Genomic DNA, 17,787 nt, shown 5'->3' with positions numbered 1-17,787 from the left:
CTATCAGAGCATGGCTGTTTTGTGGTGTTTCACACCAGCTCAGGGATAGTTAATATGGTAGAGAAAAGGCTGTACTATCAAGAGGACTGGAGCACTTCTCCTATGAAGAGAGCTGGGATTGTTCAGCCTGGAGAACAAAAAAGCTCCAGGGAGACCCTATTCTGGCCTTTCAGTATATCAAGGGGGCATGAGGAAAGACTTTACCAGGGTCTGTAGTGACAGGCTAAGGGCCAACAGTTTTGAACTTGAGAAGGTAGACTTATATTGAACATTAGATATTTATATTTTTTACAATGAGGGTAGCGGTAAGTTGTCGCAGGTTGCCCAGAGCTGTGAATGCCCCATCCCTGGAAGTGTTCAAGGCCAGGTTAGATGGGGCATGGTTTGAGCAACATGGTTGAGTGTTAAGAGTTGAAAATGTATTGGAGTATTGGTGTGTCCCAGTTGCTGAAGTCAAAGCACACTATAGTGCTAGACCTCAGCAAGTAAGTAGAATGAAAGTTTTGTTTCCTTGGGGTAGAATTGCTTAGAGTGTAAACATCCTGTTAGGGTGAACATGCTGTAGGGAGGAGGTACACACCCCAACCTGTCCCATGCCATACTGCAGACCCAGGCATATGCTGCACGTGTCTATCACATGTTATCTTTGTCTCTCTCTCTACTTCTCTCTGCCACTGCTTCACATGCTTATGGGACAGACCCTTGAAAAGCCTAAGGGTTTTGCTTTGACAGCACATACCCCTCAAGCTGTAAGCTAGGACCTCGAATCAAAATAAACTAGCAGTCACCTAATTAAACTATATAGCCTGGAATGGTTCATCCCCTCCCTGACAGTTTACTAACCACCAGCAAAGTTGCCTCCTTTTTGGTAACTGGAATAAGGAATGCTGAGAACTCTCCAGGCAGGCAGTCTGGTCAGACCAGAGGCCTCAGATCTTACCAAAACAGATAAAAGAATAAAAATGAAACATGACACCATGTGTATGAAACTGGAATAGCTTTACTGACATTCAGGTGTAACACAACCAGTTCAGAGACAGCTTCGGATTTAAACATTCCTACAAAAAAGGTTTAAAATCCATTTTACAAAAACCCCTTGTGTCTAGCATGAAGTCACAGAATGTTAAAAATATCACAACACAATAAATACACCCAGCCTTTGCTAGAGCCAGGAGCCATGTTAGCTCAGAGTTTAAAAAAGTTTGAGGCTAGGAATAAAGTGGAGGGTGCTGGTGGAACAGCAGGGGCAGGAGGGTGAGTGGATGCCCAAGGCCTGCTCTTCCTATCTGCACTCCCACACCTCCCAACCCCAGCCTTTTTGTCCAGTCTGTCCATGTGGAGACATCACTTCTCCACCTACCACAGTTTTATTACTTGTTTTGTCTCCTGGATGGCAAAACTGGCAGCTAGCTCTGGACAGACCCTCCTAGCTCCCGTGCTAACTCTAGGATAGATTGTGTAGTATTTGTCATGTAAGAAGAACCAGCTTTGCAGACTGGAGTGGCTTCATTAGAGTCCCACCACATCTAAAACCCAGTTTCTGACCTGACTCCCCCCTGTAAACTGCAGTATAAAGCCTACCCCTCCTGCCCCACCATGCAATTCTCTGGGAAGTACCAGACTGGGTAAAAACAGGGGCTACTGTCACTTCCACTGCAACAGGGCAAGGAGATCCCTTTTGGATTGCAGGTGCTTAGGTATTGGTCCAGATTTTATTTACCCTGCGCTGGCCAAGTTCTAGTCTGCAGGGCATGGAAAAAAGAAGAAAAAAAAATAAAGAAAAAAAAATGTCCTGCTCCCCCTGAGATTTGTCCAAGAAAGGCTGGCACAAAGTAAAAGCCTTCCATTTGGCTCTGGGTAGAACAAGCTGTATGATCATATCTATACATACATATGTATATATATGACAGTGTCTGCCTCTTTCTAGAGAGCAGCTGCACCTTAGAAAGGCTGATCTCACAGGAGATCCTAGAGCACTGCTAGGCTTCCTGGCACGCAGCCCTCAGCCCAAGGCTCAGCATCCTGGAGGGAAACGGATTCAGCAGAATTCCAGTCCGCTAGGGACAAGTGCTGATAAGCATGACAGGAGTGTCCGATGTGTTCCCTACAAAGCCTGGCTACTAGCACCCAGAGGAAGATTAGATTAGGGTAGCCCCTTTTCACATGGCACACTACTCTGCCTTTTGCATTAATCCTAAACCCCAAGGGCTGAAGAGGTGGAGCAAGAGTGACCCGAGGCTACACGATGACAGGCTTTACCCTAATGAGGTCTATGGACTCAGCTCCCACCTTGCAGAGAAGCAGAGGTCTAAAGATGCTCATCCAATGGAGGGGAAGGAGTCACGAGAAGAGCTTAATATTGACTGGTTCAAGTGCCACCGCAGGCCCCATCCCAGTGTATGGAAGAGAAGGGGACAGGACCCGTAAGGGGCTTTATTCAGACAATGCTTGTGGAGGCAGTGACAAGGAGAATCTAATGTGCTTACTATGAGGAGAGACAAATTATAAGGTAGGGGAGGAGATGGTTGCAGCATCCCAGGCTCAGGGTTCAAAGAGTACATTGAAACCCTCTCCATCCTCGTTTTCTAGCACATCTGTCTCCAGTGATGGCTTCACCTTTTTGAAGAGAGACGGAAGGTTCCGGATATGAACCTCCTTGCGGAACTGCTCCCCGATGGGCTTCTGCAAAGGACAGACAGGCAGGCATCAATCATTACTGTCTTCATACCCCCACGCAGCTCAGGGGCAACTTGCTTGCACAAGAGGCAGACCCCAGGTTCTGAGCAATCCCTAGGCCTGGACCCTGTGCTTGCATTTTGAGGAATTTCAGGCCTGGCCTTTCCCAAGTGCCAGGGCACTGAGCTAACCTTTAGAATACCAGCTCCTCAGCTTCCAATTCAATGTCAAAGGCTCCACCACCACCATCCTCACAGAAGTCCAATGCCCACCCAGCAGCTTCAACCAAACATTTTAACACCGTTTGCCCCTGCACCCTTGTGCAAGGTACCCGCTGCCTCTCAGTGAGAGGCCATTGCTGGAGGGGCTGCTCAGGACCTCCAGAGTGAAGAGAGGCACTAAGAACAAACACTAAGAACATGCTGCAACAGCCTCCTGGCTGGGAAGGGGGGTGGTTGGTGAGAAGGCAGGCCTGGCCACCCCATCACTTCTGCAGCATAGAGCTGTGAAACTTTCCTCCAGGCTGTCACTTACCCCAATGCAACCTGAGATGAGGCGCTTGAAGTGATCCTTCCGGCGCTTGTCTGCCACTTTTTGCAGTGTTGGGTTGAGAAGCTTTGAATCAAACTGCTCCAAAGAGTCCAGCTGGATGTCTGGGATCTGCTCCATCACTGCCTTCAGCTCACCATAGCGAGGGCGCTGCATGGAGAAGTACCATTAACAGCTCTGCTAGAGTAACAGCCTGGCCCTCACTGGGGTCATTAACTGCTCTGCCCCTACCCACTAGGCATGGGATCACTTTTCACCATTCCCCTCACATTCCTCAACCTCACATTTGGATGAAGAACAGAATTTCTCACCAAGGCCTCGTAGATCTGGAAAGCCAGGTGGACAAGAGCTGCCATGCAGCCATCGTGCTGCCCATGTACCTGCAAGCCCTTGAGCACACTTGTGAAAAACCAGGACACAGCATCAGGAAGGAGGTTTCCTGGAAGCACCTGGGGAAGAAGCACTGTTAGCACTGAAGCAAGATACTGGTGGTACATAACCACCTTTCTGCAACAGCTTGCTCTTCCTGAGGGAGAAGGTTCCCAGGGATGAAGCAGCCACAATTCTCACAACATTTAGAGCTTCCTCTTCCAACCCTGCCAGAACTAATCCTTTCTTCCTCCCAGAGGTACCTGTTTGAGCAGTGGCCAACAAAGTTGTGTTGTGGTTCTTTGGCAGGACAAGGTGTCCTTCCAGGACAGGGATGTGTAGGCAGTGATCAGCACTGCAGTGCAAACATCCTGAAAAGGAATCAGAGAGGAAAACCAGTCAGAGGAACTATTTTCTACTTCCAGCATTCAAACCTGATGGGAGCCAAGAAGCAATCCAGAGAATCTGTAGGAGCTTCTGAGAATCCTGCATCTTACTGCTGCTCTAGCAAAAGGTGTTCACCCAGTGTGCACCATGAGAACCATGAGGGACCAGTGTTAAGTTAAACTGCTCCCTTCATGTTCCTGGGAAAGACCCTGGAGCATCCATGGACTCCCCCCCAACTGCTACTCTCAGGTCACTACAAAGCTTCTACAAGAGCTTCTGAAGCATCCACAACAGAAAGTACAGGAAAAAAAAAAAGCTGGATGAAAACTGGGCCCCAGGATAAAGGCAGAGCCAGGGAGCACCCTGAGGCTGAATATCCAGGGCCTCTTCCCCAAAGGGGCTGAAGCTCTGTAGCACTGTGTTAGAACTGGATCCCAACCCGCATTTGCTTTGTGGCTTCTGCGAGGCCCTTAAAAGACATATATGTTCCTAAGAGGTGATTCCCACATGCGGAACGCTCCAGCAGCCTAGATCTCTGCAGCAGTGTCTGCTGCAGAGCAGACAAGTGTGACAAAGAGTACGGAGAAAGGATGGTGGCAGTCAGAGCACACGCTCTTACCTCTTGCTTCATCAGACACTTGCCAAGCTCAGTGAGCTCTGCGTTGGCAGGGGGAGTCACCTCCGTGGCCATCGCCTCATCATCTGCAGAGCAAAGGCTGCACTGTGAACGTGGCCTCCCAAGGACTGAGGGGGACACAGGGAGGCTGCAAGAACTAAGCTGGGAGCTAGGAGACAGCACACAGAATCAGTGTCCTGGCACAGCTTACCCAGAACATCTCTTTTCAAGCAAAAAGCACCCACCCTTTGTGGGGCAGGAGGGGCATGTAACTGGCTACCTTCAGCTCACATCCCCCTCTGCTCCTCAGCCCACTTCTCAGAACCTTAAGAACCAGCTGTTCCAACAGGCCACCTGTGAGCCCTACAGCACATTCATTTCCAGGCTACACTGGGGTCTTCTGTGCCCCCCAGGCATGCTGGGCAGGACAGAGCTGAAGGCTTCTTTCCAAGCCTATAGCCCTGACACAGAACTTCCAGCACCAGCCCAGCCTCCCGCTCAAGAAACCAGAAAGGAACAGTGTTTGTGTACACCAAGGGCAGGAAAGGCAAAGGTAGGCATTTACTTACCATCTCCATCTACAGCAGCAGTAGTGTTCTGTTCAACACCTTTCTTAGAAACACAGCAAACAGCTGCAAAAACAGTTGCAGGTCAGAGGAGCAGAAAAGGTAAGATGCTACTGCAGAACATGCAGAGATTATCCTACAGACTCCGATGGGCTCACACCTGCTTCAAGCTCCCCCAGCTCTTACAGGGAATCTGAAGAATCAGAAAGCCTAGTATAAAAGCTCAATACTGCACTACCTGGAAGGCTGTAACACCCCACCCACAGTACCTTCCCACAGTGGAATCTGCTGCACAGTGGTTGCTTCCTACTACTGAGAACCAGGAATGTGCAAAACCATCTGAAGCCCATAACCCAAGAAGAACACTGACTTAAAGCAAAAAGGCCACTCAAGAAAGGAGACAGAAGATTGAAATCTGTAATCTCCATGAAATCAATTTCCTCAACCTTCCTGTACAAAGCCACGTGGACACAAAAATTATGTTGGAGAAGAGGAACAGAAGGAAGACTGCTTTGGAGGATGGACTCCTCCCTTACGTCTGCTTAGAGACATGGCAATTGCCAGCAACAAAACTGCTCTACACTTGGCTTGTCCACAAATCCATGTCCCGTACAGGGTTCCAAAGCACAGAATGGGAGACCCCAATTCCCTACAGGACTGGATTTTTACAGGAACGGTGCCAAAACCATGGAGCCCTAAAAGCTAAAAAATTAAATAATATCTCTGAAGGTTTTCAATTATCTCAAACTAGGTTTTAGCTAAGATTTTGGCAGGGCTGTCTCATATCTGCCTTCTCATGGTTATGTTACATACTACTGATGGTTATAATTAAGGTTACTGCACATTGGGAACTCCTGTTGTCCACTCCAGGGAAAACTTCCCAAATATCTCAGCAGACCTAATCTGATTTCACTTACTGGCAAGATCCATGACTTCTCGAGTCAGCAGCCTGACAAGCTGTTCCTCAAGCATCTCCTGAGACTCAGGGTTGTCATCTGCAGCATCATCCTCACTGAGGAGAAAAGGTTTTAGTTTGACAGGAGCCAATGTCTTCAAGTACCCCTCCACCCAAACACAGGGAATGAGTCACCAGTGTGTCTTCCAGCCCTTGCTGGCAGGGCTGCTCCTGGGCAAAGGGCCACATAAAAGACCCTATTTCCCTCTTTGTACCAAGGGGTGGAAGCTTACTTACCAGAGCATACTTCGCTGGTTGATCACCTGCCATTTCTGGGACAACCTCTGCTCAAGACAGAAGGAAAGATTAAATCTGAACATAATGCAAGGAGACCCAAGCAGTATCTGCTGGCAGAAGCACAAGAGCTTTAAATGCCAAGACCCATTTTGAACAGCAGGAGAACTGGTACCAAGTGTGCTGGAATGTGAATGAGCTGTCATGAAAATGAGAGGACACGGGGGAAAAAAAAACCCCAAAAACATAAACAAACCCAAAAACTATCAGGGCTGCAGGTTGAGGAGTTCATGTCCACAGATTTGAACTCACAGCAATGGGTGCTGTGCAACAGCCAGGGTTCAATGCACTTTAAAGCCCCCTCTAAACATCATCAAAATCATTAAGCATCAAGGCTCTGCCCTTGTCTCTGCTGGCTCTGTAGAGACAGACATTCCCACAAGCTGCTGCCAGCTGCTATAGGGAGTCAGAGCTGTCAAGGAACAGGCACTGAACAAGCTATTTCTTACCATGTGCAGATAGGTAAAGAGTGGTCCCAGCATGGGGCAGACAAGGGTTTCGTAGTATTCTGCAGGGCAGGAAAGTACCAAGGGCTTCACAAACACACCTGCACAGACCAGTCAAGGAAGAGATCCAACACAGCCAGCTGTGCCCAAGCCAGCTCATTCCACTGGGAGGCCAAGGGACAGGCACTTGGAAGCCCACCTTCTCACAGCCCTGAACTAACAAGTGGCATCCCTATACAGAAAGAACGTCAGTTATTCAGCTCTTTCCCCTGACAATTTAGCTGAGAAAATTAAGGTTGCTTAGCACCCACTTCCCAGCTGTGAGACTGAATGTCCAGCCCTGGAAAGCAGGTTGGGAAACCCACGATCTCCCAGAGAAGCATATCCTAATGTCAAGCTCCTCACTATCCAAGCCTCCTTGCCCCTTAGAGGCACTTTTCACCTCTCACAGTGCCTCCAGAACCACACAAATCCTTTGCATTTATTCTGACCCCACACACTGCTTGTTCTGCTTGTGTCCTCTTAGCATCACACCTCACCTACACCAGGTGTATCCCTGTTTGTTTACCTCCTCAACCACCCTTCTTTGTCTTGGCCATACTGAAAACAATGAAGGGTTTAAATTTATGTCTTCAGAGCCTGCCAAGCTGGCCTGAGACGGTGATGGAAGGATACGGAGCATGGGACGCAGTCTGTAATCGGGAATGTTGTTGAGGTTGTTGAAAGCAGAGCTGAGGAGTTGGGTGGCAAGACCCTCAACAGTGTAGAAATCCTGTTGCATGGAGGGGCCTGCATTTCCCAGGATGTGAAAACTTTAACAAAAAACAAGTTAGTTACACGTCTGCCAGATAACAAGTACCACATCTCTGATCTGCAAAGGCTACAAGTACTATCATCTTGAGACTACACAGCTGTCACATGCCTAAACAAATATAGAGGAATTTCAGTACACTATCTCTTTTTTTCTAGGATACCTGCAGAGGGACAATGAATTAAGCATTTAAGTACTACAACGTGCTTTTAAATGCTGATGTACGCTGACACATAATGAGAAGTGGCAAAAGAGACAAACTAGGTCAGGATATCAGGTAAGTGCTCCAATCTGACTACCTAACTGCAGAAGAGCTCAAAGCAGATCCCCATTTTGAGGTACTTTTTCCAGATTGTTCCATGTCTGTGTGGCAGGTTACAACCACTGTATATATGCCACCACTGCAGCTTGTACTTGGGTATTGCAGGATACAGCTCACATCAAAAGTCTACTCTAAAGGAAGCTAGGACCCCACAATAACCTGCTGCTCTGGCTGTGCAGTGCTGCATTGTGGTGAGAGATGTGGTGCTCTTACCAGTTGTCATAGAGGGTACAAAAGAAGCCCTGCATCCTTTCTAAGACTGTTTTGTAAACAGGAGAGTCATAAAGCTCCAACAAAGGCTGAGGGAGACCTGTGGGAAGGAATAAGCTGCAGTTACATTAATGAGAGAGCATGGTGCACCTTCAGAGCATGCTGGGCAGGCCCCAGCCAGCTTGACAACAGCAAGGGAAGATCTTGGGAAGAGCCAAATACAAAGTGGTGCAGGAACTCTGGGGCAGAAAGTCAGAGGTCAGCCAGGTTCAGGTTGGTTGCACCCAGAGCAGAGGTGTTTGCACTAAGGTTGTTGTAGCTGCCTTATTTCTCCAAAATAGAACTTACTTGAGCTATCAGAACCTAATCAGCAGCAAAGCTGACAGTTGTTGCAGCTCCTCTAATAGCTCATCTCTTCAGATTTGTATTCTCTGCCAGGATACAAGCTACTCTTGAACTATGATATTAAAAAGTTTAGAGCAGAGATCAAGGCCCAGCTGCTTTATGTGCCGGGGCTCACAGAGTTTTTAAAGTCACAGAAAACAGGTAAAGGAACTGTGTTCTCATTTTATAGATAGGAAATGGAGAAAAAAAACCAAACCAACTTCCCCAAAATATTTCACTGTTTGTCAACCTGACATTAAACCCCAATTTCCAAAGTTATGATCCACACTTTATCCACAAGGCCACCCACTTCTGCTTGGCTAGAAAGGTTTCTGTGTTCACAAACTCAGATCTGTTTTAACTCAGATCTGTTTTAAGTAGGCTCCAAAGGCTTCTTTCTAATATGCTATCTGGAAACAAATGCCAGGGCCACACTGCACAAATTTGCTCTTGCCCTCCAGGACAGGTCTCTGCACCAGCACTCAGGGCTCCTTCTCCACACTAATTCTGCTCAAAGGCAGACAATTACAGCACCCTCCAGCCTCTGCAGCCTGAAATGCCATGTTGCAGAGACCACCACTCCACAGATGGGATAAGCAGTTTGGTAGTGTAGCCTACAATGCATGCAGAAGAAACCAATGTGTCTGAGACTAGTAACTTATTTACATCTTAGTTTCAGCTGGTTCGAATCACAGCTGAGCTGCAAATACTATGAAGAAGCTGGTCCTCCAGCCCTATTTCACTTCCACTGTTATGGACAGATCACTAACTCAAATATCTCTAAGAATCTGCCTACACATTCTTCCTAAAGAGAAACCTCTTACCTAGAATGGCATTCTTCTCCACCTCCAGCATGTCCAAGGCCTTTGCAAATGTATCCCCCAGCCTGGCCACCATCTCTGGCATGTAGAGGTTGTTGTGAGTCCTGAAACAGAAGAGCACTTGGTTTATACTCATGTAAATAAATCCCTTTTTGCCCTTGACAGTGGAATCCTCTCCTTCAGCTTGTGGACAGCTCTTCTGAGGCAGATGATGAGGAAGGTGAGACCACGCACATGTGCATGGGATCCCCCTTCCCCACCTGCAAAAATACTGGGGAAGCTGACCCAACAGAGACATGGAGTGACTCCACCTCATGTCCTGAATCTCCTGGCTGCCCCCTCCACTTATTTCAGTTCATCCCACCCCTTGCAAGCACTGGCAGCAAAAACTCCCAGCAAGTCTCCAGATGATGCTGGGAACAACTTATTAGCTTGGCCAAAGGGACGCAAGAATGTATTTTTAAAACTGACAAGAAATGGATTCTGTCATCTCAAAAGATCTTCTGCACCTAAGGCCCCTGCAGAGGGAGGGGCTGTTTCAGCTCCAAAATACACACACTGCCCCTCAGGGATGGGTCACAGTCCCCAGAATGGCAGGTGGCATTGGAGAGACTAGTGAGAACATCAGTCCGATCAGATGTTACTCATGGCAGGCACACCTGCCCCCTGGACAACACATTCAGCTGGGAACAATTCCGAATCATAGGAAGTGGCCACTGTCAGCTGTCTGCAAGGGACACCAATTCAGCCATGGGTAGCTGCTTCTTGCCATCCAGGCCAAAATGGGTTCCCTCTCTTAGCCAGGGTACTGACACTCAGAGCTGGACTCGGCAGGGGTGTCTCTCTCACCTACCTCTCTCCTTTGAGACCTCAGACCTCCACTCTGGGTGTCGCCAGCTGCACACAGCACAAATCCTGCAGCCTCCTCCAAAACTGCAATGCCATTGTACCTGCTGCTAGAGGTGATCAAGGGCAACTCAGTATCTCCCCCTCGAGCAGCGTTTCCCAAAGCAGGGGGTACATGGGAATGGCTGGGGAAGGGAGGGTGGACAGAGCTCAGGATGTTCTCCAGAGTCTCAGCTTTCACTCATGTAGTAATTATTGGTTTTGGGTTTCTTTTTAAAGTCTACATTCATAATTCTGGCAACTGTGATGCAGTGATGTCTGCCTGCATTTGCAGAAAGCTCCAAAACCACAACTAGCCTGTTTCGCTCTGCAAGCGTTAAATACTTCCCTGCTCACTGCACATGAGGAAGGCAAGTATGTGAACTTCATGAGAAAGAGCTATAGAAATGACTTAATGACTCATACTCTCATTCTGGGCTGGATCTAACACCATGCAACAGGCCTCAAAGGGGCACAAGCTGATCCTGCTTTGCCAAGAAGGGCCAGGGAACAGCCCAGCTTCCACACTGGTTAATGCTGCCCCACTGACTCAAAAATCTGCACATTTCTGCATGAGGCTATCCTGAAACCTAGCCACTAAAATAATCTCTTGTATGCCTCCTGTCCACTCCATGTCAGTGTTGGCTTTGCCTCATGCTGGGCAGAAGGCCGGTGGGGCAAATGCAGGGACTGTTCAATTGCAAAGGTGAACCCTGAAATCACAGTGCACTAACTCCAGCAGGACAGGCCAGACAGTCATATCCTGAAGGTGAGGTCGTGGTCCTTAGCTGCTTTAGAGTCCTTGAAGCATTTTCTTAAGTCTGAGAGTTGGGAGGCAGACGTCCACTTACAGGGCAGTGTCTCCTAATACTTTAGCAACTTCCCAGTGGGAATGGAGAGAAAATGGCCAACCACCAACTCCCTATGGGAGTTAAAAAGGCATCCAACAGCCCTCATGTATGATGATGTAGCCCCTAGGCATGTTCCAGCTGAGACTTATCAGCACTCCTGGGCACCCCACACACAGGAAAACAAACTAATTTCAAGAGACATTTATGCTTTAGAAAAGACAAGCAAAGGATATGGCAGGACTTGGGGAATTTTCAGTGATGGTCACAGCTCTGCTAGAAAGAGTATCTGATGCCTTAGAGAGAACAGCTTGTAAACCAGAAGATAAGTCCTTTAGGACAGTTCAATATTGAAGAATCTCTTTCCAAAGCTGGAGTTGTCTACAATGAAAATGCCTACAGCATCCATGGCTACCCAAGAATTCTTTCACCAGCATTAATGCTTTGGCAATGTCAGCATTTCATCATCAGGAGTTCCAAAAGAGCCTTTGTCTAAGCAAAGCATTTGCTGAGCCTGAGCACCTAATTTGCAACAAAACATGAGCAAGATCCTAGCACAGTAAAGGCTCTGCACCAATCAGGTCATGCAGCTACTGACTACAGGAATGCACCAAGGTGGCTGAAAATCATGATCTGGGTTTAAATTCAGGAGGGAACATTTTAAGCCACAAGCTAGAAAACACTGAAATGAGGTGCCACAAAGCACAGGAGAATCATTACTCTGAAAACTGCAAGCAGTGATTAATAAAGCAACTTCAAAATAATTCATTTAACACAGCTACCAACACAGATATAAATACAGGTAGGCACAATAAGATGCCACTCAATGCTACTTTATTACTCCATTACCTGGACTACCTCGCTCTTCTCAGTTCTTTGATCTCACCCATGACCTACCGTCAGGCTACTTACGCCCTGGCAAAGGCCCAGTGGTTTAACAGCTCCACCTGCCTCTGTCTACTAACACAGCAGCAGAATGCCGCACACTATCCAGAGAGCAGTGGACTCACCTGCTCAGCCTGAAAACCCCCTCTCTTAGCACACTGGTGCCTGACTTGGTGCTCAGTTCAGCTGCTCAGCAGGATCCATGCTACTGCTGCTTGCAGATCTGCTCACACAGAAGCCAACACAGCCTGCAGGGACTTCCATATCTCTGTCCCAGTGCTGCACGTGGGCAACACTGGATGCTGCTTATCCATTCAGAGAGCTGCCTCATGGCACAGATCCCAGAGAAGCATCCATTCCCAGGCAGCACTGTAACTACGTCCCTGAAGGCATCCTAAACACAGCCTGGCAGCTTTCCTGCCAGGCAGCCTTCCTCATATCCCCATACCTCCTGCATGCTGACAGGCAGCTACAGATTCCATATTCTGTGTGATCCATATTAAAGAGGGCTTGAGGAAGACATACATGGAAAAAGCAGCTGAAGTCAGCAAAGAACACACCAGGATCTCCACAGCAGAAGATCCAGTTTGCCAAAAAGACTTAAGCATCATCATCAACACTTGCACCAAACAACTAGGAGCTTGCAGTTGTCAAAGAAAGGCCTATATATCCAATGGCAGCAATGGAAAAATATGAAGCATAAAGATTGACTGTTCTGAATACATCATTCATCAGTTCTTGTTGGACCATCCAGCTTAAGAAAAGCCCAGATGCCTCTGAGTGAAGTACAGGTTACTACCATGTACACAGAAAATATTTGGGTCTGCAGGTGAGATGCTTCAACAACACAGATGCATTATCTCAAAAAAAGCCCAAACCAACCATGGAGCCTCTTCCTTCATATAGTGGATAGAGAACATAGTTCATGTGTTCTCTTGGAGGTGCTAAAGCCAGGCACAGAGTTTTTGCTTCTTCACAGAAGTGGTGACAGAAGCTGGATGACAGTTTCCTAAGCCTGTTGTAACAGAGATCCCAAGTGATTTTACTGAGGCACAAGTTCTGGTAGGAACAGTGACTGCATGAGGAAGAAGTGTCTGTTGCAGCCTGTTCAGACCTTGGGCACTGGTTTAATTGGTCTCACACAATATGACATGTGGCAGGCACTGGAAGAAATGGCACGAGGCTACTACTCAGGGCAACTCTACCTAACCTCTCCCAAAAGCTCATCAATAGGATCTTCAGCCTTCCAGGATAAAAGGCAAAAACACTTCAAACACAATTCTGTAGGTCTATCTGGTCACTGGCCAAAGTACCACACACTGTGCTACAGAGTTTAGTGATGAGGGACACTTCCAGTGTGGGCCAAGACAGCATGTGCTTGTCCCAACACTCCAGCATGTTGCTTCTCCCTGGAAGCAGCACATTCCTGAACTCAGTGACTACTAAACATACTTGACTAGACAGAGCTCAGGCAACAGAGCCCCTTCCCTTACAAACCCAGGAGCTGAAAAATCTAAGTGGATCTGAAAATGCTTTTTCTCAAAAGGCCCCTGCCAAGGACAGAGCAGCAAGTTTTCAAGTTTGTAACATGTTATCTCACAAAATTGTCCCGTAAGTCTGGCAAACTCCCAGTGTCAGGAGTTACCCTGAGAGAGACTTCTCCTTTGTAATTCTGGGAACTGTGTTCTTCAGGATCCCCCTTTTCTGCCTTCTCTTGCTGCCCCAGACCTACACACCACTGGTGACATGAAGAGAGGCACTGCACGGTACCAAGAGTCTGAGAGTATGCATCCACTGATTTCAAGAGCAGACAGTGCTTCAGGCTGCTGCTCATGGTCAGCAAAGCCAGCTTAATTTAACACTGAAGAGAGAACAACGCGAGTGATGAGAGCTGGGACTGCCCTGGTGGTAGACGGGAGAGGTTGCCTTGTAGGGGCTGAGGGCAGAGCAGAGATATTAGTTGAGAAATCATTAACTGGGTGGCAGAACTACAGCAGTGGAGGTGGAGGAGGCAACCCCAGCACAAGCTCCCATTAGCTTTGATGGCCTCCTGCAGGCTGGGCCAATGAACATTCAAAAGGCTCCAGTACGCACAGTACCATTCCCCGCTGTGAACAGTCAGGAACAGTACTTGGGCACTGGCACCAGCCCGTATTCCCACTGGCTTCACTGGGCAAACCATGCTCTGAGCATTCCACGTATTTATCCCAGTTTGGCTTTCAGAGATTTATAAGCCGACACAAATTATTTCAAATCAACTTGACCCACCTTATGAGAGCAAGTAAATTGTCAAAAAGCTTCAGGACCTGCTCAGTGCAGGGATTACGGTACATTGGAGTTCCACTGGGCAGGTATCCCAAAAAGAATCCTCCAGCTTTTGCCTCTTCAGTAGCAGCAGGCCAACGAGCGCGTTTCACAACTCCCAGAATAGTGTAAACACAAAAGCTTATCTGCAGCAAGAGATGTGGAGAAAGCACTTCTTAGCCAGATCACAGTCTGAATCAACAGGTTTTCAGAGAAACACATCATTGTCCCATCTCAAAGGGAATGTTCTACAGTGAGCCTAACCTGGTGATAGGAACAAACTCTGGTGAGTTTGCTGCCAGAAAAATAAGCAAATGATCATGCTGTATTCCACCACTTTCAGAGAGCCCTGGCCATGGCAAGATAGCCTAGGAATTCACTATCAGAAAAAGCATCAATGCATACCATCTCAAGAGCATGCAAGCAGACAGGTAAGCTACTAAAAGTAAGGGTCTAGACCATCAGTTCCTCATGTCCTTCATGAGGGAAGATGCAGTGCTGGGACAGATACAGGATCTGAGATGAAAGAACTGCATTAGCCTCAAATCACTCTATGGACTACATTTCAGCATCCTCTATAGATCTGAGGACAGCAACTCCATTTGCAGTTCAAGTGAAGACTTTACACTAAAAATTCAACACAAATCTCCTCAGATGAATTTAATTATATTCAATGCTCCAGTCTGAGCACAATGTTTTCCATACTGCCTGGTTTAAAAAGCACAATTCACTGTGCCATATTTCTAAAAATCATACACATGAATTGCTTCTCCAAAACCAAACTCTTATTATAAGCAAAGAGTAGGAAGCAGTGTGCTTCACTCTGATAAATAATGTCATTTTGCATGGCCTGCATGTTCTTTACTGTAGCTTAGAGAGCAAAGGTTAGCCTGCTATTCTGCAATCTAAAGTAGTATGTGGTCAGGAGATCTTGTGTGCAATCACAAGAGAAATGGGGATGGAAGGAGGCAGGTCTCCTTTCATTAAGGATTACACCTCTTCTGGTAATGATACTCACTCTAGACCGGTTCAGGCCACTAGGATCTTCCAAGACTGGATCAGCAATTTTGTTGTCTGCACCCACATAGGATATAAACGCTTCAGGATCTGAGAGGACTCTGGCAGCAGCAGAAGACAGCAATGGGATTATTGTTTGTACCAGGGAATTTAAGCAGAGCTTTGCACTGTCAATGAACACCTCACAGATACAGAGCAGGCTAGAGAGGCTAGGTAGCACTCCATCCTGTACATAGGAACATGCTTAAAAAGCATCAGAGATGTGTACACTCTCCAAACATTAACAGTTCTCTTGGGCTGTGGGGATCTAAAAGATTCAAATCTCTTATGAAGACAGCCCTGCTGGGAAAACTCTTGTGTATGCCCAGCTACCCAGAGCTGCAAGACATCTCAGTTTTAGTAAGAACGCAGCTTCTTACCTTCTCGTGGGGATGAGCAAGGATGTCTTTTATTTCTTATTTTCTGCAAATGCTTTGAGCATGCTGGGGAATGTTCCTTTATTACCTTAAGCAACTCTTACCCAGAAATATTCAGCAAACAGCATTCAGTGTGTTGGCAGTTTCTGAACTGTAGAATTATTATCACAATGACTGCCCACAGCACAGGAGGTCAAGAGGCAGCCCACCATCCTCCTATGGTTTGTGTGATTCCTTACTGGGCAGGGCATTACCCCCTCAACACCTGCAGCTCAAAGCTGGAGAAGAAATGACCAACAGAAAGAAAAGTAACCCATACCTCTGCATCTCTGGGGAGAGCCATAAGCCAGCCACAGGAGCCATGAGCTCCTCCAGGAAAGCCTTCTGTCGCTCATAGTCCTTAAACTGGTTGCTGATGAGGACAAGGGCCTCCATAAGGGCACACTTCTCCATCTGCGTCAGAAGTAGCTCATTTGACAGCAGCTGTTTCACGTGGTTGTACAACATCTCAAAGTTTGGCTAGAAAACACATCCAAGTGGAAAAGCATCATGCATTTGGTATGGAGGAGGGCCACTGGGGGAGGTAGAGAAGGGGGGTACTGTACAGCTGGAGAAGCATGGCTGATACCTTTTCTCAACATAACCATCTTCTCTTCACACTCAAACTTCTCTGCATGTTCGGTCTAAGGGAGCTTCTATTCTTCCCTACCCCTCTATCATTATCCTGGATTCATTTTACTTAAACTCTCTAGAATGACTGAAATAAGAAGAGGAAATCTTTCCCTAGGCGGTCATATCCCTTAAAGCAGTGTCACACCTCAAAACAGTTCTGGTGCTTTTATTTGCTCACAGAAAGCACCTGGCTTCTTTGGCCAGACTCAGGACTTATCCATCTGTCTGCTTGTGCCAAGTAACAATTCATATGGTTACAATGACTGCCGCAGGAATTCTTGCATTTCTTCCCTTCCTTCTCCAGTTGCCACCACATCTACCCATCATTTTGTACAAACATTAGCAATCATCCTCTTCAGCAAAGTCCTCTGAACATCTTTTGGGGCAACTCTGGGTCCTTGGCTCTTTCTAGTGAGGATGTTTGGGAAAGAGACAGTTATAGCCCAAGGACCAATAAACTGGTACAAAAACCAACCCATTAATTCTTAGCATCAATTACAGAATGCAGACTAGAACCTCCAAATTACCTTAATTAACAGCCTTTAAAAATGTCTTTGTTTAAAGTAGCAATGTCCTATGGTCCTCCCATAATCCTAAGTCCCACTCCACAATAACACATCTAAAGAATGTTGCATGCAGAGACTGTTTACTTCAGAAAAATGAGCAAAACACAACTCGTGGAATTTAAATGTATTTGTCTTCTAATCGCCTCAAGCTTGTCCAGAAAACAAATACTCTCCTTTTTCTCCTGTATTCTGCTAAGTAACAGAAGAAAATCTAATGATTAGCTATGCTAGAGTCTTCAGCTAAGGAATTAACTGAGACCAACACGGACATTCAGCAAACATTCCCATAAAACCAATGCAGTGCTGCTTGTACCCTCCTCATCATCATCCCTGTCACATTTAACCCACCAATCTACAATTCAACTCCTCAGGCAGAAAAATTTTCAGTGGGGAAGAAGAGAGGTACAGGGAATGAACCACTTTGCCATTTGGGCAGCAGGAATGTCTCCTGCAAAGAAAACAGAGACTGTAGCCAAGGAAGTTGAAGATGCCACAAAATCCAGCTGAAACTGAGGCAAGACTCTTCATGACAGTTGCATTTACCTACCAGGACAAGCTGAGGGTAATCCCGGCACATCTTTATGATTGAGGAGCACGCATGCCTTCTCACATTTTTCACTGCTCGAGTTCTGGGAGCCTGGACAGACACAACAAACTTCAATGCAACAAAACAAAAGTTCAGCCAAATGCAGGGTATCTTCAAGAGACAAATTCATTTTAAATAGATTTGTGCACTGTTGAGCACAGATCAAAAAAAACACCTCCATGCCTCCCCTGCTCCCTCCAAA

The 17,787-nt window shown here is 47.0% G+C and overlaps 1 protein-coding gene across 4 annotated transcripts in view; it reads right to left on the bottom strand.

The window, feature by feature from the left end:
* Positions 1 to 1,003: 1,003 nt before the first annotated feature.
* XPO5 (exportin 5) overlaps positions 1,004 to 17,787 on the bottom strand; it is a 29,720-nt gene continuing 12,936 nt past the window's right edge. For 2 of the 4 annotated variants that reach the window (XM_084203358.1, XM_084203360.1), the window contains 16 exons: positions 17,547 to 17,654; positions 16,081 to 16,280; positions 15,347 to 15,446; positions 14,293 to 14,474; positions 9,410 to 9,510; positions 8,205 to 8,301; positions 7,534 to 7,670; positions 6,862 to 6,959; positions 6,356 to 6,402; positions 6,081 to 6,175; positions 5,167 to 5,229; positions 4,601 to 4,683; positions 3,858 to 3,965; positions 3,537 to 3,674; positions 3,211 to 3,375; positions 1,004 to 2,682 (listed from right to left, as the gene is read on the bottom strand). In XM_084203358.1, the coding sequence (XP_084059484.1) occupies positions 2,542 to 2,682; positions 3,211 to 3,375; positions 3,537 to 3,674; positions 3,858 to 3,965; positions 4,601 to 4,683; positions 5,167 to 5,229; positions 6,081 to 6,175; positions 6,356 to 6,402; positions 6,862 to 6,959; positions 7,534 to 7,670; positions 8,205 to 8,301; positions 9,410 to 9,510; positions 14,293 to 14,474; positions 15,347 to 15,446; positions 16,081 to 16,280; positions 17,547 to 17,654 (1,863 nt within the window). In that variant the 3' untranslated portion in view covers positions 1,004 to 2,541. The remainder of the gene's footprint in view (positions 2,683 to 3,210; positions 3,376 to 3,536; positions 3,675 to 3,857; positions 3,966 to 4,600; positions 4,684 to 5,166; positions 5,230 to 6,080; positions 6,176 to 6,355; positions 6,403 to 6,861; positions 6,960 to 7,533; positions 7,671 to 8,204; positions 8,302 to 9,409; positions 9,511 to 14,292; positions 14,475 to 15,346; positions 15,447 to 16,080; positions 16,281 to 17,546; positions 17,655 to 17,787) is intronic. The other 2 variants (XM_084203359.1, XM_084203361.1) reach the window with 1 other exon arrangement.

This window comes from Fringilla coelebs, assembly GCF_963513975.1.
Source record: "Fringilla coelebs genome assembly, chromosome: 3".
Classification (NCBI taxonomy): Eukaryota; Metazoa; Chordata; class Aves; order Passeriformes; family Fringillidae; genus Fringilla; species Fringilla coelebs.
This window is presented reverse-complemented; position numbering and strand designations above follow the sequence as displayed.